Genomic DNA, 20,359 nt, shown 5'->3' with positions numbered 1-20,359 from the left:
ATCATACACAGGGCTTTGCACATTTCTTAAACAACATTTTATTATCATTAACGAGAAGTCAGATAGTTAAGATTACAATTAGATATGCGAGGCATCTACATGTTACTAGTGCTGTACAGTTTTAAAGAGCAACTCTTAAATAGTAATATAAAGAACAGCCACACACTGAAAAAGGTACTTCATAGAACCATTTTTTCACATTAGTTACAAGAGGTTGTTTACTATTATTTACATAGTGCAAAGAACACATTTGCTTTCATTACTTTAGACACATGGTAACAAAAGGATAGAGTGTTGACAAAAAGCCTACAACATATAGTACCTTTTTTATCAAACAGAAGACCTTCACTTTTTTACTGGCATGTCTACAACATTTTACTGTTCCAGAGCCATGGTATTGCACAACACTTATCTAAACTGTTCACATGGGAGCATTTGCCATTATGTCTGAGCATGATGAAATATATGTCTCACAATTTTGATTCTGTAACATTTCATTCATCATCATAAAATTTGAAGGTTCTACCAAAATAAATTTAAAATGTGGTGATAAGTTCATATTTTAAACATAACACTTAATACTTATCATTCCAATTTTTTAAACTCATTATTCCTGTCAGGATTCGTTGCCCATTTCCTCACAAGCAAGATGGGTTAAATCACTGATTCTGTTACTAAACTTAACTAGCTTGTCACCATTGCTTTGTTTTCCAAATCCATAATAATACTTGCATTCAAAAACACAGAAAAGAAGAAAGAGAACTGCATCAGAGACAGCGACCATAAGACGTGCTTAACTCCGCCACAGTTCTACCAAGGCAGTGTTCCAATAGAGGTGACATACAAAATGTGACTGTCTTGTAGACATTTGGTACTATAAAATCTAGAAATACACACCTCTTGCAGTCACATCTTAAAACAGGTGTTTCTGCCAACTCAGTAGCAAACACTGTGGCAGAGTTATCCAGGCATAGTGGCAACTAAAACAAAACAAGGAGAAAGAACTCAAAATGAAAGACAACAAATAATGTGGTCTTGAGGAGACAGGAAGTTTGATCAGAGGAAAGAAAGAAGGTGATGAGAAGAGAAAAGAAAAGAGAATATGAGCAGAGTGTGGGTCTCATCAGGACCCAGTGGTGTGTGTGGAGAGAGCGGAGATGTCCTGGGCAAGGCTGCAGCTCCAGTAGGTGCTAGGGGGCCCCCGCCGACACACACAAACACTGTCTCCCCACACATGTCAGCCCAGCCTTGGTCCAGTCCCGCTGTCTGCATGCTGCGCTCACTCAAATCAAGAGGTGCTGCTATAATAAGCATTCATCATCATTTTATACACTGCCTACTGTACATCAAATTTGGTAAGATGACCATCTATAATGCCAGTTTACAGGCCAATACGCTTGCCAACGGTAACGCCACAGAATTGTGACTCAGTACCATGACCTGGAGAAATAAACCAGCAAAGAGGGAGAATGAACAAGCAACGAAGCACACAGAAAACATCCCCAGATAGCTTGTTAACCACGGAAGATAAATACAACAGATTAACTATTATAACAACCTATACATGGTATGTACAATCAAGACATATTTGTTCTGGATTAAGTTTTCATTAGTTATATTACCAACCTCAAACTATTGTCACACAAACAGACATTATTTGAGATAAAACCATCAACAAAAAAAAAATGTGAATTGTGAAAGTTTTACAAAATTCACCAAGTGAATTCAGATAGAACTATGATTTTGAAAGTAATGACTTGCACTTATTATGGTCATACATCTCTATCACAGAGTCCCCTTTTAATGGGGATAATCATTAGTGGAAGGGTAAACCTTATGCATCTATACTCCCCATTTAAATGAAAACAGGTCATCCCATGTTTGTCTGACAGTAAACACACAACCATGAGTGAATAAATTAATGGGTGAAGCACAGCAACTAATCAGCTAAAGAACCGCTGGCTGAGCAAGAACAAACATATGCTCAAATAAAGCCCACGTTCCCCCAAACATAGCTAACAACCCACCATTTATGATGAAGACAGATCAAGAGACTGGAGTAGCGAATGGCTCGATCATTGGGCCACTGAGCTGGAACCCCATCATGGAGTCCCTTCAAGACAGCTACCAAGCATTCCTGGTGCAATTCCTCACATAAGTCCACAAGTTACTTCCAACTAGTAAACTGAAGGGGGTCTTGAGGGACTCGCAAATTCCCTTTGAAAGACCTCACTGAAAATGTCAGTCAATACAAGCTAATTCAAGTATGGGGGTGGTGGAGATGTGGACTAATGGAGGTCCCTATTAGCTCTCCAGCTACAGCTCAGCATTTTGTATGTGTGTGTGTATGTGTGTGTGTTTGCTTTTTTCAAATGTGTGTTTGGTTTCATACTGTAAGTTGGTCGGTTTCCTGAGATCATGTTAGGTTTGGATCCAGAGACACTGCTGTTCAAGGCTGTGAAGCTGCTGGTTGCTTGAAGGGGGAGGGGGGGGGGGGGGGGTTGCTGGGAAGAGTTGGAGGGGATGAGAAGGAGAAAATGGAGTGGAGGAGGAACCCAGTAACCCAGTCCATCAGCCCACAACCTTTTTGGCCTCCTGGGCCTCTTTGTCGTCCGGCACCATCTCTACCACCTCCGAGGACTCCAGGTCTTCCTCCTCGCTTGCCGCGCCTTCTTCCTCCTCATCTTCCTCGTCATCATCATCATCATCGTCCTCGTCGTCCTCCGTGCTGTCCTGGGTCTTGCCCAGCTGCAGGTTCTCCAGCGTCTTGGAGACCCAGGACTCGATGCGGCTGCAGTTGAGTGAGGGCACCTCCACGGAGATGGGCTCGGGCGTGTAGTCGTCCTCCTCCTCGTCCTCTTCGTCGGCCTCCTCCAGCATGCCCGGCACCAGCGTGCTGGTGGTGCTGGTGATGGACGAGTTGAGCAAGTCCCGGCAGCTGCCGTCCAGCGAGCCCGTCTCCGTGCTCTGCTGCGAGGCCAACTCCAGACGGTCGTCCGTCTTGGCGCTGCCCTCCTCCTTGCTGCCCTCGGCGGCTGCTGGTGCCCGGAGGCTAGTCTGGGATGTGGAAGGTGCGGAGCTGACACTGGCCACCGCTGGACCCTCTACGTCCTTAGGGGCCGATGTGCTGCTGGTGGACTTGCTGCTGGGCTCATTCTCCATAGGCTCCAGCGCATCTGAAGTCTCTACCATGTTCCTCCAGTTAGTTTCTATGGAAATACCAGATAGAAACATGTAAATATCATATCAATAATCTTATGATTAGCACACAGTGTGCAAACTCATATGTACCATACTGTCTTAAATAGAATCTCCCCACTATGCAGCCAAAACGCATAGGAAGTTCAATCACTCTAATCTAAACCAGTCAATCAAGTCGTACCGTATTCCTTCTCGTTGACCTCAGAGATGGGCTCGGAGATGACGCTGCAGAAGGAGATGGCGCTGGCGGCAGACGGGTTCCGTGAGTGGCCCATGTGATGCGGCACCTTCTTGACGTTCTTCAGGGCCTCCTCAGCCTGCTCCTGCTCCAGGGCCGACACCATGTCCTTGTAGGCCTTCCGGGCCTCCTCCGTCAGGGACACCAGCCCGTTGAACAAACCCTGCGGATGCACAGCAAAGGGAAGAGAAGGTTGAGATGCTCCCACCATTTAACACTGGACATGATCTGAGAAAACACAATCACACTCAGAACTATTCATGCATGTCCATGTACAGTGTATCTGTGTGTGTGTGTGTGTGTGTGTGTGTGTGTGTGTGTGTGGAGAGGGGGTGTTAAAAAAAGAAGAGAGATGTGTGAGTGTGTTTCATTAAATACCTCTGCTCCAGAGAAGTTGAAGATGCCCACAACACTGACCGGGACCAACTTGTTGACACAGCGGCCCAGTGCTTTCCGGCCCAAGGCGAACACAAAGGGAATCTCCTGCTCCCTCGCCATCGCAATGACATTGTACAGAGCTTCATCAAGACCCCCTGTTTCAACACATAGTAATCATTCATGTGTTTCTGAATCTTTTTCCACACACAAGGCAGCCATCCTGTGCCACAGTCATAATGAATGGAGCACACTGCCCTCTTGTGAACGGTATTTGAAATGTTTCTTGTTGCAATCAGCAAAGTTACTGTTACTTTCTTCAATGTATTCTGTTAAAAGTTCTTACTAAATCATACTGTGACGTACTGTCCCAATTAGAAGGAATTTGTTAAAAAAAAAAAAAATTAAAAAGCCAATGGAAAGATTAAATTAGAGGGGGGAGAGCTGTAATACAGAGCGTAGTAGTATTGCTGCTTTACACATTACTATTTACACACATTACACATACAAATTACACATTTTTGTAATTTGAACATTTAGGTGAGTCCAACCTTTGGCCTGGATCTTCTCACAGTTGGGGGAGATGACGACACACTTGATCTTCTGCAGCTTCATGTGCTTGGTGACCTCCCTGAGGCCCATGACCAGGCGCCTCTTGGCCTTGGCCTTGGTGGGGTCCTTCTGGTAGACGCGCTCCTGGAAGCGCACCAGCTCCTGCAGCAGCAGCGTCACGCTCTCGTCAATCTCCTTGTTCAGCACCTGGTTGCAGTACCTGGAGCAACGAGAACATGTTAAAGGGTCATGGCTGTAACAGAGAGCCAATAACACTCCTATACACTTACTACGCTGTGTACACTTAAGTATAAGTAAGTATATACTCTTTTGATCCCGTGAGGGAAATTTGGTCTCTGCATTTATCCGAATCCGTGAATTAGTGAAACACACTCAGCACACAGTGAGGTGAAGCACACACTAATCCCGGCGCAGTGAGCTGCCTGCAACAACAGCGGCGCTCGGGGAGCAGTGAGGGGTTAGGTGCCTTGCTCAAGGCATTTCAGCCATGCCTAGCCAGGCAACCCTCCGGTTACAAGTCCGAAGCGCTAACCAGTAGGCCACGGCTGCCCCCTAACTTCCATGTCTTTGCTTGGATATTTAAAGGCTACCAACAGATAATGCAAAACTGATTGATATATCCAACAACCATAAATAGAGAATTCTACTACTAACAAATGTACAATGCCATTTAAAAATGTAATGTAATAATTTCCATGAGCAACTGTCATTTTGGTGTGCATTATGCACAATGGAGGACTTAATTTACTCATGTACAGCTCAGTTATCTTAATCCTGCTCAGTAATGCGGACGGGAGGCAGCCACAGCTTGAGGGCCTGAGCCGCGGTGGGCGTCCAGCGATTGTTCAAGCGCAGGAGCTGAGCGACAGGGCCCTGGCCAGCACAATGGGCTCACTGCGGCAGACATTTTTGGGAGACAAAGCGGGGTCTGTAAAGCGTGGCATACATTGTGCTGCGGAGCGCAGGACGTGCCGCTCATCGGCGCCCCGCACACTGCACAATTCAGCACTGTGTGCAGTGCGCACCGCCACTTTCAAAACAAAAAAACTCTATGGACAGGACTGGTGAAGAACACCAATGATCAGAACAATCATCTTTCTGATGAACTAAAGCATGACAATGTCATGAAGCAGGGATCTGATACCAGCCACACAGGCCTGTTCTGAGGTCTTCAGTTCAGAGAGACCGTATGACAGGGGCATGGTGCCTTGTCCTCTCTCTACTTGAGGGGTTTGCAAGGGAGCTGTGCTGACCAGTGGCGCTGGAGGCCAGGGGCAGTCTGACTCACTCTCGGAATCTGCGGCTGTGGATCTTGGTGATGGCGGAGGCCATGGGGCTGCCAATGCCGGAGCTGGCTGGGGAACCCTGGGAGACAGGCGTGATGCTGTACGGCGAGTTCTGACTGGCCGGAGACAGCGAGGCGTCACTGGGCATGCTCAGGCCGTTCTCTGCAAAGCAACAGGAAGCAAAGGTACTGTAAGAGCAGGTCAAGTGACTTTGAAACGTCAAAGAAGTCCCGTGAAGTCCCCTCATGCGAGTTTGACTGGCACTGCGCGAGTACTCACCCTCCTGTGAGACGCCGTCTCGAGAGAGGTCGTCTGTGAAGTGAAGCTCGTCATCGCCCTGCTCTTCTGGACCAGCGGCGTTCTGGTCCACAGAGAAGCGGCCCTTTCTCACTTCTCTCTCCTTCAGAATAATCTGGGGACAGAGGCAGCTCGGTTGAGAATACTCACATCAAGTCATTGGTCTTCTTTTAATTAAGTACAGAATATGCATGGAAAACAATGAGCGAAGCAAAGTGTGTGAAATGTGCCTCTTTTTGAACTGCGCTGAACTTCTACAAGCAAAACCTACATCAGAATTTTGTTACAAACATGCCGGAATTACTTCCTGGCTTAGCGTGGCAATGCAGATGAGCCATTCTGTCTGAAGGGCTGACCTGTGCTAGGGTCACAGGGCTTGTTACCTTCTTGAGGGCCGTTGGCCTCTTGACTTTGGGGATTTCCCGTTCCTTGCCCCTCTTGATGCGCGGAGCAGAGGAGTCCAGCATGTTGTGGGGGGCAGCGTAGGGCTGTCCTTTCACCGCTGCTGTCTTGCCAGCTGGTTCCTTGCCATGGAAGGGGGCCGCAGTGCCAACTGGTGGTCAGACACAAAGGAAACTTTTGTCAATCTCACCAACCCAAAAAAACACATCTCTGCCAACCCATAAACCACGGCCACGTTTGGAAGTCCAGTGTTGGAATGGAGACTAACAGACGACACAGTACAGCCGATCAGTGATTTTCCTGTGATTCCTGACGAGGCCTCCACTGAAGCTACCTGGCGTGTGTGCAGTGCTGTGCGGTGGAGTGGCTTGGCGTACCTGTGAAGGACAGCGGTTTGGTGTTGGTCAGCTGCCGGGCCTTCATGGCTTGCTGCTGCCGCTCCAGAGCAGCCAGCATGTCGCCCAGGTCCAACTGTACTGGAGTCTTACTCTTCTTCCCTGCAGCCTTGGTCAATGCCTCCTATAGAGGGAGCGCATGCACACATGCACACACACACACACACGTCAAGTCTGGTCATTTGTAAGGCAAAATGACTAAGGGCAATGCATTGTAAACAAGGGTATGCTTTACACAGAAGGATGAAATGCATTCTAACTTCTACATATTGCCATTAATGACATTACATTCCAGAGTCATGAGCCTCCTTGAGATAACACTTTAACTGATTAACACTGTAATAGTGTAGCAGGTAGCAGTAGGGCCATAAGGATGCCCTTCTTTATGGCAGCATTGCTCCTGTGTTGAGGCCACTCCCTCAGTGTGCTGTTTGTTTTGCTTTGGGATTAAAAGTCAGAGGCAGTCTGCTGACCTGCAGTTTCTTCTGCTCCATGCTAATCTCGGAGTACTCCTGTGCCGTGGCCAGCGCAGCGGCCAGCGCCTTCTTCCTCTGGCTCTTGGCTCGCTTTGGGACGGACGTGGTGATGGGGATGGGCGTCTGAACGATGTTGATGGGCGAGTTCTCCGGCAGGTTCTCCAGCTGAAAATAAAAACACACAAGGGGAGGCAGAGGTCAAGGTGGTGGTGTGTGTTTTGGTGCTGGTGTGCGTTTTGGTGCTGTTGTGTGTTTTGGTGCAGCCAGGCCACCAGACCCACTCACCAGGCCTTTGGGCATCTTGGGCTGGACCGGTTCTGGTCTACTCCGCGCAGGAGCCTCACCACTGGCCAGTTCAGGAAACTCATCTTCATCCTGATGATAGAAACAGAGAAACCTTAGAACACAGAAGCTTCACAAACAACTAAAAAACAAAAACCCTACTTCTCCTAAATTCAGTGCTGTGCTTAGATATCCATCTGGGGAAACTGATGCGTATCATAGCTTTTCCTCACCGCAAAGTAGAGGGGCTCAGGAGTGAGCTCGGTGCCGGGGATCTGAGGTGCGGGCTGCACTGTGCCCTGCTGGAGCCTCTTTGGTCCACACACGCCCTTGTCTGGGGCAGCACCCATCGGGGAGCCACGACCCTGATAGCCCACCTGGAGATCCTACAGAGCACACACACATTCAGACCAGCTGGAGAGAAAACCAAAGTAGCTGCTGCCAACACACTACATCATTCCATGTAGATTATATTTTTCATTTACCATGGATTCTTAGCATCACATTGAATAAAGGCTGCTATGTCCCATTTGTAGTGGAGAGCAGTGGTCAAATGCAATAGTCTCTTACCTGGGAGAAGCTCCTCTGCTCGGGCGGCTTGGCTGGTCTATGGAAAGGAGAGCTCCGCTCTCCCCACGGCTTCTGGCTGGCCTGGGAGGCCACGTTCACCCAGCTCACTGCTGTCACATAAACACACACACACACCGTCAGTGCACCATGGACAACAAAGCAGCACTGTTACAACAATAAAAACGTCTGTAAAGTCAACAGCCTTACCTGTCATCACACCAGCTTCAACAGCCTGTGGGAAAATAAACACAGTGATGAAATGTGATGATCTACACAAACTCTGCCCGTCAGGAGAGTTCATATTTGATGAGCTTTGATTGCATTTCTCAAACACATTTTCAAATATGCTGATCTTGTCATATGTGAGGGTCATCTGACAAATTAAATAGGGGGGGATTATGAGGCGTAAGTAAACACCAGGCTCATTTCATTATCTCTTCCCCTTGAGAGGACACATCTCAAGGTCTATGTATATGGAGCACCAGGTAACATGGGCACCGTACTTTGCGCCATTGTAAGACCTGGTGATAATATCCCATAACAAATGAACAGTTGAAGGCACTTAAGTTTCCACTGTCTGTGTGCATCATGTGATGTGAAGGTCTAGTGCAGGGGTTTTCAACTGATTGTGAACCAGGGAACACCATTTTGACTAAATACGCAACCCCACAACCACCACTGAATAAATATACTGATTCCCACATTGCAACTACGGCTGGGCGATATATCGGTATTACGACTACGACCGATATATTTTTGAAAACGATATGTAGTTGAGACAATATCGTAATACCGGTATTATGTCAAATAATGGGACATTTCATCAAAGCCACTTGTGTTCAGACCATTCAGACAGCCGCAACTCTGCCCAACTGCGCCTCTTGCGTGTGCACGTTCTCCCTCGCAGCACTACAAACTTTCAAACATGACGGACACTGAGTCAGATTTTATTTACCGTGATCAGAGGTTTGTGCTGATGCCTAGTTCCGTCGGCACATCAACGGCTAGACCGAGAATTCTCGTTGTGAAATCAAAACTCTACCGGAGCTCCAAGCGGTTTTGTACATGCAGATTTAAGTTACAACACTGTTTACAGCTCTTCGACTCACGGTAAATGTCATTTTTGGTACATAGCCTAGCTAATTTAAATACACTTAAGGGTGCTTGCGTTTAGCGATATAGCAGATCTAAAGTCCTCAGGGAGATAACATACACGCTGATTTTATTAAGAGGATATGCACGTGGGGACAGGGGCATAATTTTTTATGATTCCCGAAACCCCATTCAATCGTGCATAGGGATTTTTTCTTACAAACCGGAACATGCAAAAATGGTAATGAACGCATACAAAATGACAGTAGCGTCTATCACACTCTTGGTGAGTGACAGTTACATTGTTTAAGTAGCCTAATTGTTTAAAACAATTTAATTGTTATCGATAGCAAGTTACACATGTCTAGGCCATCATAGGCTACATTTGCTTGTCATGTAGGCCCTATCAAACCCTTACAGAAAAAAAACTGCATTGTGTGACAAAACTGCAGGTTTTTTTCTGCAGTAGGCCACTGCAATATTTTTGTGCCCAAAATATTGCGTTGTGCAGTACAATGTAGGCCTGTGTTGTCAGTCAGGGTGGACTTATTGGTCTTTTGTTATTTGCACAGCTTTATCAGAGCAGCTGTAGCCTACTATGCCTATTGGTATTGGTAGGCCTATGTTATTGTTTACACTTTTTTGCACAGCTGTGTTAGAGCAGTCTGAAATCATTCTAATTAAAGCTGGTTGTGTTGTCATAATTGTCATGTTGAGTGAATACGAAACACTTAGCTCTTTCTGTTTAAAATATCGATATATATCGTATATCGCCAATCAGCCCCAAAATATCAGGATATCAGTTTTGGTCCATATCGCCCAGCCCTAATTGCAACTACATTACTGAATCCATGGTCAGGGACCACCAGCAATGTCCTCATGGCAGACCACTAGTGGGCTGTGGACCACTGGTTGAAAACCCCTGGTCTAGTGATTAGGATCAGTGCTCAGTGTGTGTGTGTGTGAGCATGTGTCCGAGTGATATGGTGGGGGCAGTACCATGGGTGTGGTGGCGGGGGGCTCGTTGGGCCGGGAGGAGGGGAGCAGGGGTGCGGCAGCAGCAGCGCTGGCGTGGGCCGCCGCCTGGTTGTGTTTGGGACTGCAGTAGCCGCTGTCGCTGTCGATGTCGGCCTCGCTGGCACCCTGCTCGCTGGACGACTCGCCGGGGTGGGAGGAGCGGCGGCGGCGCGGCTTGCTTTTCCACGACTGCGGGCTGCCACATTCCGGCACATTCCGTCCTGCAGCTTCGCCGGGGAAATCTGTTGAGAAGCAAGAGCAGCAGATCATCAGTATCGTTTCCTGCCACACATCACGCCAGACTGGAAGGACCGCATTCTTCTCATCGCTTCTCCTCCTCTGAGCACAGCGGTCAGGAATTCACCAGAACAGGTTGGCACTTCCCCCCTTATGATGGTAAAACCTTAAGCCTGAAACGCGTCACTACTGAGCAGCACACCCAATGGCATGTTTTCGTACCTAGTACCATGTGACCCTAGTGACACAGCTTACACAATATGTTTGTGTTGTTCATATCTCCTACAATGGTCTAGTGCATCATCTATCTATCTGAGGCTAGAAGTGCCAGGTCCACTGTTAACATCTTACAAAACATGCTTTATCATGGAAAACACGCCTGCATGGAACCACATGCCAAATGAATCTTACCAGTGCCACCAATATTTAAGTCTCATCCTGTGTGACTTCCAAACACAGCATCACAGTGTATAAATACATTCATATCACACATCGGTTTCTGCCGCCTCGGCAAGTCTCTAGTAAATCTCCATGCAAGACGGATACAGGGATTTTCTGATCATGTTGACCCCTATCGGTCTTAGGTGTGCAGTCTGCAGTCTCCTACCTGTCTGCTGCGCTGCGTCCACTAGCAGCACCGTCTTGGGCCTCCCGTCTGGACCTGAGGCACCCACCTCCTTCTGCACTGCCACGTCGTGGCGACGTGGGGCCATTCTCTTCCCTCTCACTGGCTGAAGCAGGGGCTGTGGATAGACACAGAGAGCAAGCCTGGTATAGCTACAACTCTGTGCACAGTTCATGTTACTAAACATTTTGACATGTAACATCGGTTTCCTGCACATATATTCTACCTCCTTCTGGACTAAAAGAAAACGTCAATGAAAAGCTGGTAATGCCCTGTAATGGCCAGTCTGTTGTGGCGTCTTACCTTCGGCAGAGCAGCAGCTCGGGTCATGCCCCTGCCTCTCTGGCCGGCCACCCCAAACGTCTGGCTGGGGGGCGGCAGGCGCTCGTTGCAGTCGGCAGAGACGGGGCTGACCACGCCGGTCTGGACTGGCCCTCCATAGGGGGTGGGAAAAGGCTGGTAGAAGCCCATCATGGGGGGGCATGGGGCCGGCATGATCTGGTAGTAGGTGTAGTCGTTGGAGACGGGGGGCTGTGGCGAGGACAGGATGGGGTAGGCCAGGTAGGGGCCCCCCGCGGGGCTGGGGTTGGGCTGCTGCCAGCGCATGTCACTGCTGTACATGGGGAGCTGCCTGCACACACAGGAGAAAGCACGCAGGAGGTCAGTGTCAGGGCTGAATAATAATAATAATAATAATAATAATAAATTTTATTTAGAGCGCTTTTCATGTCACCCAAGGCCAGTTCACAAATAAACACAAAGGTTGTTGAAATTATAGACATCTCAAAAAATAAAAATACAGGCACATGTTCAGTATCGAGTCTGTGACCTACAGACAATCAGACACACAAACAACCACCAGCACATTATATTTGTACAAACATACATGAACCTGAACATACAAGATGCATATTTTTCCTCCTAGTAAATTGCAATTACTATCCTAATTTTCAGGCCTTCTGTAGGTGTGTAAGGGGATGTCCACAGCACTGCAATGCAGACAGTGAAGTAAATTCATCAATGATGATCAAATCGCCCTTGAACACTTCCTACAAAGTTCATAACTTTGTGTAAAAAAAAAGATGAGCCATCCATCCTGTCTTCTGAGTAGAATAATCATTGCATCAGATAATCATTCAAAACTGCATCATGGTGCATGACTTTACACAGTGGTGACTCTCTGGGCCAGATAACGTGCCGCTGCGCTGATAAAAATCCGACAGACATTTTCACGGCCAGTGTTCTAAAGTGGGCATTTCCTGGTATTCAAACCGGAGAGGAAGGAAAGGGGAGGGCGGATGCGCTGAGGATATAACACATCACACCAAGAGCTCAGGCGACCTCAGAGCGGACTCCTCTCTCCACTGGGGAGCCCAGAGCCTTGCCATAACAAACTACAAACCAAGCTGACCATGGCATTTTTCCAAGTAAACTATTGGATTCATCTGATGACAATCTACATTGTGAAAGCCAAAAACCAAACAAACACAATCAAGTTTGTACTTCTGAGCTTGTGAATGAAAAAGGAATATGTTTACTTAGTATTTTATACTGGAAACAAAAGCTCTCAAGAAAGTTTAGATTTGTTGATGATCGTGATTGAGCCTGTATAGGAACTGTAAATTCCTCTGAGATTTGACTAAGCATGACATCTGTTTTCCTATGGCTGTCTACTTTCCATGATCCCACCGGCTTACGTGCAAATTATTTCCCCTCAATGTTTGTCCTTTACAATGAGATAAAGGCAAAATGAATGCAGCTTTCTATTGGCATGGTATCCATTTCAGGTTGTGAATGATCATTTTATAAAATGACAAAATGAACGTCTGCTAATTACACCATCACCATCAAAAGTGGAGTGCTTAGACACCAAACTGTGTGTTGTTTGTGGCTGGACCTTTACCTATTGGGCTGGTTCTCCTGGACAAAGGGATAGCAGGTGATCAGGTAACTGGGGATGGGAGTGGGTTCGACCCCGCTGCCTCCACCACCCCCTCCACCCTCTCCGGACAAGCTCATGGTGACCAGGGCAGACTCAAGACCTTTCTTCTGGGGGATGAACGGCTCCACTTCGGCAGAAAGCTTCACATCCTAAGGCCAAGAACAGAACAGCAATGTCAAATCAGTCAAAATCACAACCTTAAAGGAGCGTGCCAACTCTTTGGGAGATTAGCGATTAGCTTATTTGCCGTCTACCCCAGAGTTAACAAAGGACACCTACCTTTCTGTTCTCTGTGCATACAATAACCCAGTCTGACACCATTAGTCTAGCTTAGCATAAGTCACTAGAAGTGGGTTACACCAGTTAGCCTACAGTTCCCTTTCAGGCGTGTTCCTTTAATGTTGCTTTAGGTAAGGTCAAGGTCATTTAGATAATCATGAACAAATATTACACTAACAGCAGGAGCAGCCTTGTTTGCATAGAGGCTATTTTTAGTAGGTGCCATGACAAGACAAGAGAGGTGTGGCAGGTACACAGATTGGTCCACACACTGGACAAGAGGACAAAGTACTGAATAATGATACAGCACTTAAGCAAATATTTAGAACAGATTCCTTCTCCTTTGCAGGGCATTCCTACATGCTACTGAGAACAAAGCAAAACAAAGGTGAGAGAGTCAACACTTTGCTGAAGTGACACATGTGGTCAATGCCAGTGACCTAAAAGAATGTACCTTTTTCGGAGGAAAAAAGGAGTTGCATTGGGTGCGTTTTTTTTAAGTTGGACTGGACCTGAGCTCAAATGTCAACCCCTCCTCCTTCTGTCCCTTCAGAGTTCAAGGCAGAAGTATGCCTTTTTTTATCCTGGTGACTTGAGAATTCACCCCTCATTCACATCACACTATTTCAATTCCAAACCATCTAAGGTAAGAACCTAGAATCAAGTGTCAGAGCCCTACATGTTTTTCACAAGGGAATTTCTTACTTTCCGAGACAGAGGGCTGAATAATTTAAAAGAATCTTACTCCCTGGCCCTGTTTGCTAGTCTGAATGAAGCAAGCGGAACAACATTCTACTGGTCTGAAACTACAGCAAACTTAGGGTCAACAGGTGATCATGAAGAGACCAGAAACAGTGACTCACCACCATCTAAGCTCAACTTCAGTCAGAAGGAGACCTTTGCTCTCCTGGACATGGACAGTCTCTTCTGACACAATACTCATGTCATACATTAACAGTCATAAAAATGCGGTTGACATCAGGCCACTCCAAAAATTGCACAGAGGAAGAGAGTAATCATTTACAAAGCTACGTAACAGCAGGACTAGAGACAAAACACTCACGTCACTGTCAATAAGGTGGAGGCACCAAAACAAAAGATGGGAGTGCTTTTAGAAAGTAGCCATATCAGACAACAACTGGGGGAAACATTGCCCAATTTACTGAGGAAAGACAGACGCATGAGAGGGGCGTGAGCTGGGCCTCCACTGCCATTTATGTTTGCATGATGGTAATCAGTGCTAGGTTCTGCTTCCGTGTTCTGTCCACACAAAGTTCCGCCAGTCATGACTGTGTCGTCAGCAGTAAGATCCCGAGGCACAAAGCCACCCTACTACCCTGGACTGGAAACTGTGGCTGCGTGAAAACTAAGGTTAAATATAGCCATCTATAGTTCATGAGTAAATCCACGTAACACTCTGACTTGATGGATCTGAATTAGTATAGTCATTTCTGTCAGTGTTAGTCAGTCAGTGTTGTTTCATCAGGATTTTCAAGTTTTTCAAGAAGTGAAAATATTAGTCATCCCAATTAATTTTTCCTACATGAAATTCTAAGCTAAAATCATCATAGTCATCGACAGCGGTATGCCAGGACTTTGATATAATAAAACTGCCAAAGGTTTAAGCTAAAGGCTACATCAAAAGCCATCTACACCAGTTAGCATATTAGATATTCAGGCTCACATTCTTGAGAACATACTGTACAATGAGCACGGCATTAAACATTTTAGGGAATGGAATCATATACTTGTCAGTACCAATCAGTGTGTTTGAAGCTCAACTATAACTCAGCTAAACAGACTGTGTTTTCAGTGCATTGTCTAATTCTATGGAAACACTTTTCTTCCATTGTCGGCTAAACAGCAGACAAAATGCTGAGCTGGTTCTGACGACACAGCTGTTTAAGTAAGCTGTTCACTGTGTCATATGGGCCATGCCTGAGGAAGGGCTCGGCCTGGAATGTCACAGGTGTTGATACTATTTAATGAGTTTGGGCCCAGAATAGTGCGCTGACTTTTTGTGCCTCACTTTCTTTCCAGCACTTAGTATGAACTTGTGCCTGGATGTGCATGTCTTTTTCAATTTTAACATTGGTATGGGCCAGATACTTCGTTTCACTGGTGTGCATTATTCAATCCTTATTATAGATTTACCCAAAGTTTGAATGAGCCTTCAAGTCACTTCACATTTCATTCATCGAGCAGTGGGATAGTTGCAGACACCAGATTTTCATTAATGCGGCCATTCTGGGGTGAAAGGGCAGCAAAAAGCCTAAGCAGGGTCAGAGAGGCTGTCCCAGTGGGCTAGCAGCACCGAAGAGGGTGTGGTGAAACTACAGTGGTGAGAGCTGCAGAGACTCAGCAGATCTAATCAGACAGGATGGTAAGCCACTGAAACAAAGATTCAGGGCAAGCCCACCACTAACACTGCTGATCTGTATCAACCTACAGCTGAGTTGACCGGGTTCAAAATACAAAAGGACGTTTTTTTCCCCAACAGCTACTGTGAATGCATAATGCATCTATAATTCAAACTATATACAGGCAGTCATTGTTCACTAGCGCTATAGTCTGTGGGTAGCACTGTTTCAGCCTTTGGGCCCAACAACTGGACTGTGTGCCGGGCTACTGGACTTGCAACAGCCATGGATCAAATTCTGGACATCCTGAGCTGAAAATATGATATAACGTTATTATAACCGTTCCTCTCTGTGCAACTCCAGAGTCGATAATGCGAAGGGGACCAGCTCCCAAAAGACCAAATGCAAATGACCTATGATAAGATGGTGAGAGGAAACAAAAGCTCATTAAATCACTAGGAATTGAAAGCTTAATTTTTAAAGCTGCAGCACTGTTTTAAGGCATTGTTAAAAGGAAAGAGGTGGCCTCGGGATTAAGCACAGCGCTAAGCTAAGCATTCTAAGGTCGCTAACAGAAGGTAAGCTAATTACATAATACGTAGGCCTATGGGTGAGGCATGATTAGTGCCAGAGGCCTCCTATGCGCTGCTAAAAAACATTTAGGCCCTTGTGTCTCCTCCAAAGGTGTGCATGTGTTGCAGTGAGACCGACTGAAAAAGAAGGCATTCTTCTACTTCAGAAAGAATGAATAAGAAGAATAGCTTTGATTTGTCCCCATTCTTCATTCAGAGCGAGCGTTAGGCTTTTGATTGTTTTAAGGCTGCAGTGCAGGGGCAGTCCGTGTCTGGGTGCAAAGGGCTGATTGTCAGGGTGGCACTGAAGTCAGCCCCAGATGTGCAGGGGGACGAGCGGAGTGGACACTGATGTGGAGATGAGGGTGGGCGATTTGCCATTTGTCTTTCCAGCCCTTTGTCTCTCCATCATTGTTTCCACTTTCTTATCAGAACAGAGGATCTCTTGTTCTTGTACAGTATAGTGACAGTAGGAATATACAGCGAGGTGGGACAAAATGAACATGAAGACAGGCGGAGGGAGGGAGGGAGAGAGAGACAGAAGGGGAGGGAGCATGTGCTCCAAATTAGAAAATAATATGGAAGTCACAAGCACAGAAATTCAGACCATCTCAAACTCCTTCACTTTCCATAGAACATAATGACAACCCAATAGACAAAGAAAATCTGAAACCAATGCACTAGCTTCAATTTCAAATAGAAAACAGATCGAGATAGATGCATTGCTGATCGTAAATCATGTCTTGAAAACAATGAGACATTCGACTTACAGAAATCAGCTAATCATGTTTATGCATCGACACTATTCGAATCATTATTCAAGTTTACCCTATTAACCCCATTCAATCAATTTGTTCAACATAACTGAACAGCAGGAGCAATTTCGTATGATTCTCTGAATGTTTAGTGGCTTCCACTCCTAATCATGACACAATGACAACTCTCAACTGATCATTAACTTATAACTTCACCAGCTGTATTGCTCTGTGAGTTAAGTCATCGAGTTAACGGCTACAAGCTGAATGTAAAGCCAAAACAGTCAGTTTACTCTACTGATAGCTAGGTAACGTGTATATTATTAAGTATTCACATCAGACCGTTTTGTAAGTTAGCTAGTTTGCTAACCCGATGCTATTTATTTTCAAGACAAGCAGCTAAGTTAGCCACTCATGAGTGAGTAACGTTACTGTATCGCTAGCTAGCTAATGATAGTCACTGTACGTTAACTGTACAAGAAGAGTTCGTTGCGATGTAAATATTTGTTCTAACCAGATGAATTAACGTTACATTTAACCGTAATATATCAAGTCAGAAAAATACTATCGTGTCTGCCGTCAGCGAGCCAGCCAACTTTATCCCAAGCTCATAGCTCAACATCACTGTTCCAATTTCAGAGGGCATAACGTTACCTACCTAACGTTATGCAAAACTCAGCTGGCTAGCTAGTAAACATTAACGTTAGCTTTACAAAATAACTAAATGTTAACGTTAGATCCTTTCATATACCAACACATTTTGAGCATTATTAACTAGAAAATGACAACAGGAAATTACAACATTTTGAAAACACATACGTGGAAACACCAATAAATACAGTGATAGCCTATCAGACGCTTCTGTGACAGAAGCTAGTTTGCTAACGTTAACGTTAGCTGGTGGGTTTCCAGTTCCTATCTCATACCACAGAGCGAATGTTAGTACAGGATCTCATTTGTAGTAGCTTGCAGATACAAGTCACATTTAGTTTAACCGTATTACATAATCTTGCTGTTATGTTTTCATGTTAAACAACTAAATGCATTTGTTTTTGCCGGTCAATTATAGTCACCCACTGACGTTAATGTTACCGCAGAACGGATATTATGTTGGCTAACGTAGCTAACCACGGCTAGGAAAAGGCAACTACTTTTGCACCCTAGCTGAAAAATACATTTACCTTGCTGTCACTTGTGTCCATGTCGGTCACCGAAACTGTGATGGACCCACATTGATTATGTTGTGGATGTCAGGATGTCTTTGTCGTTAATTTCATCATTGTTTATACTGGGCTACTAAGGGAAAACACACCCCATCGGCGAAGTAGTAAATGTTGAAGCTTCACTGTTGCTAGCTGCTCTTCATTGGACCGTCGCAGTACAACGTAAAGTGGGAGTCATCTGGAACGGAAGCCGTGCAGGGTCAACCCCTCTGACTACCAGGCTAACAAGTTGCCTATCTTTAGCCTCTGTGTCTATGATAATAAAATTAACAGCGGAAAATACGTTATCTATGTCATATAACTTACCAATGAGTTAGTATTTGCAGCATTGGGTTCTCTTCAGTTTCCTGTCAGCTTCCATTTTCTAAAAAGGTTCACATAATGAAAGACGTATTGCCATAAACTGGTCAGACTAGAACTTTCCAAAAGTTACCCAGTTTCCCCGAGACATTGTTTCACACTCTGAAATGCAGTCATTCAGGAACTCCAGCATCTCCAAGCATCCAGGTGTTATTGCAAAGCAGTAGTCAACTTATTGTGCCTTTCCAGTCATGTCAATGAACATTAGGCTAGTTACCATTCTAAGACCTTACTGCCTGATGTCAATCTGGCACATATGGCATATGCCTCTAACGAGAATTAATGAGATATTGTTTCATGTCCCCAAACACAACAGTCAACAACCTCATCTGTGTGTTTATATAATAATGCTACCAATAATCATACAATCTGAAATCAAGACAGACTGCTCAGTAGGCCTAAAGTCCATTTCAAAGTGATATACCTGAGCTGTGGTAGTTATAGCCAAGGGCTTGTAAAGTTTCCAGTATAGGCATTTAAATATTGACCCTTGCACAAGAAAGAGATATATTGTCCCACACAATGACTGAAATAAAGTATATGCATTTTTTGCAATATTATTTTTGACCAGAAGTGACATGGTTAAGGAGGAATGTATTCTAACTGTCTAAAGCAGTTTGACTACTACTAGCCTAGGCCTACAGACTTTCTTCAGGTGGTAGATTCAAGTAACTTGGTTCAATTGATGAATTTGTCATTTCTAGTTAAGAACATTTCTAGTTTCACACTGGCAAAATCGCCGCGATTTTATGTACCAGAATCGCGGAACGACTGTCCCTTTCACATAGACCGAGGCGGAACGGCGGGACAAAGTGTCTCGCCAAATTTACTACCAAGCCCCCTAGACATTTTGCCGAGTTTTTTCGTTCCGCTGTTACCAGATACGGTTTCTGAGATTCTGAGTTTCCATGGGTGGAGTCGGGTGGAGTTTAGCGTGAATATTTATAAACGGAGGTTGACGTGCGCGCGCGCGCCTAGAGAGTATTCATGAAGCGTGACTCAAATGGAACTGAAAATGTTGGTAAAGAAGCTAGAAGACTACAGCAATTTTAACACGTTTTTAAATGTTGATATGGGATATTGTGGAAAAACGTGACAATTTCGACGACCACTGGCGGTCGAGTAAGTGTACGATTAGGCAATTTGGCGTCTATGTTTTGATCTTGTGTAGCTTAGACAGGCTGGCCTACTAGCCTACAGCCTATCAAATTGTCATTACTTTCATTTAGCCCTGTTTAAATGGGCTATTTAGCACTTAAGGTTGTAATGTCAGTGGGACATCATGGTAGATGTCTTGAAAGTGTTAGTATCATCTGTTTTTGTGTGTGATGTCCAATGAGTTTTGAGGTTTGGTCATGCATGCTTGCCTACACAAACATGTTAGCCTAGTTTGACAAATTTACTTGTGCTGCATTACAATGCCCAGCTACTACCTCTGTTGCCAAAAATGCTTTATTGGACATTCTGATATCTTGGAGTCTTGTGAAATAATAAAACTTGTTTTATACAATCATGTTGTGTTATTGTACCATTAGGGAAGCAGGGCATTAATATGGGCCATGCACTTACAGTATATTGGTTATGTTGATCCATAAAGGTCATAACTGCATTAAGTCAATATGCTTTATTACCTTACAAACACTGTCTAGCTTTACATGGATGATGCCTTCTGTAAGAGAAGTCCTTCAGATACACAAGATGAATGGGTTATGGTGTGGTGAATGGGTATGAATGGCTAATGGTTACAAATTAAGTAGTACTTTACAAGAACCTATGTGCTCAATGAGGATGATGGGGGGGGG

At 45.3% G+C, this 20,359-nt stretch overlaps 1 protein-coding gene across 5 annotated transcripts; it reads right to left on the bottom strand.

Annotated features, from left to right (window-relative positions):
• Positions 1–22: 22 nt before the first annotated feature.
• Positions 23–18,605, bottom strand: secisbp2l (SECIS binding protein 2-like). 5 transcript variants are annotated; one of them, XM_076287797.1, is made up of 18 exons: positions 18,504–18,605; positions 12,970–13,157; positions 11,370–11,697; positions 11,049–11,226; positions 10,187–10,446; positions 8,303–8,327; positions 8,096–8,205; positions 7,759–7,911; positions 7,529–7,618; positions 7,241–7,408; positions 6,750–6,891; positions 6,354–6,523; positions 5,953–6,085; positions 5,676–5,835; positions 4,366–4,586; positions 3,818–3,972; positions 3,383–3,602; positions 23–3,209 (listed from the first exon to the last, which is right to left on the bottom strand). In XM_076287797.1, exons 2-18 carry the CDS (start codon positions 13,083–13,085, stop codon positions 2,572–2,574), a joined length of 3,267 nt encoding a protein of 1,088 aa, XP_076143912.1. In that variant the 5' UTR covers positions 13,086–13,157; positions 18,504–18,605; the 3' UTR covers positions 23–2,571. The 5 variants fall into 5 exon arrangements, with proteins under 5 accessions (XP_076143912.1, XP_076143907.1, XP_076143908.1 ...); XM_076287792.1 differs by lacking the exon at positions 18,504–18,605 and adding an exon at positions 18,156–18,355; XM_076287793.1 differs by lacking the exon at positions 18,504–18,605 and adding an exon at positions 18,156–18,355 and having other exon boundaries at positions 8,096–8,202.
• Between the last annotated feature and the right edge of the window lie 1,754 nt (positions 18,606–20,359).

The sequence above is a fragment of the Alosa pseudoharengus genome, unplaced genomic scaffold (genome assembly GCF_046254945.1).
Source record: "Alosa pseudoharengus isolate Yale_2024_CS ecotype anadromous, Long Island Sound unplaced genomic scaffold, YU_APseudo_1.1 YU_APseudo_1.1_scf_16, whole genome shotgun sequence".
NCBI classification, from domain to species: Eukaryota; Metazoa; Chordata; class Actinopteri; order Clupeiformes; family Clupeidae; genus Alosa; species Alosa pseudoharengus.
The sequence above is the reverse complement of the archived record's forward strand: the minus strand, read 5'-3'. Positions and strand labels throughout refer to the sequence as shown.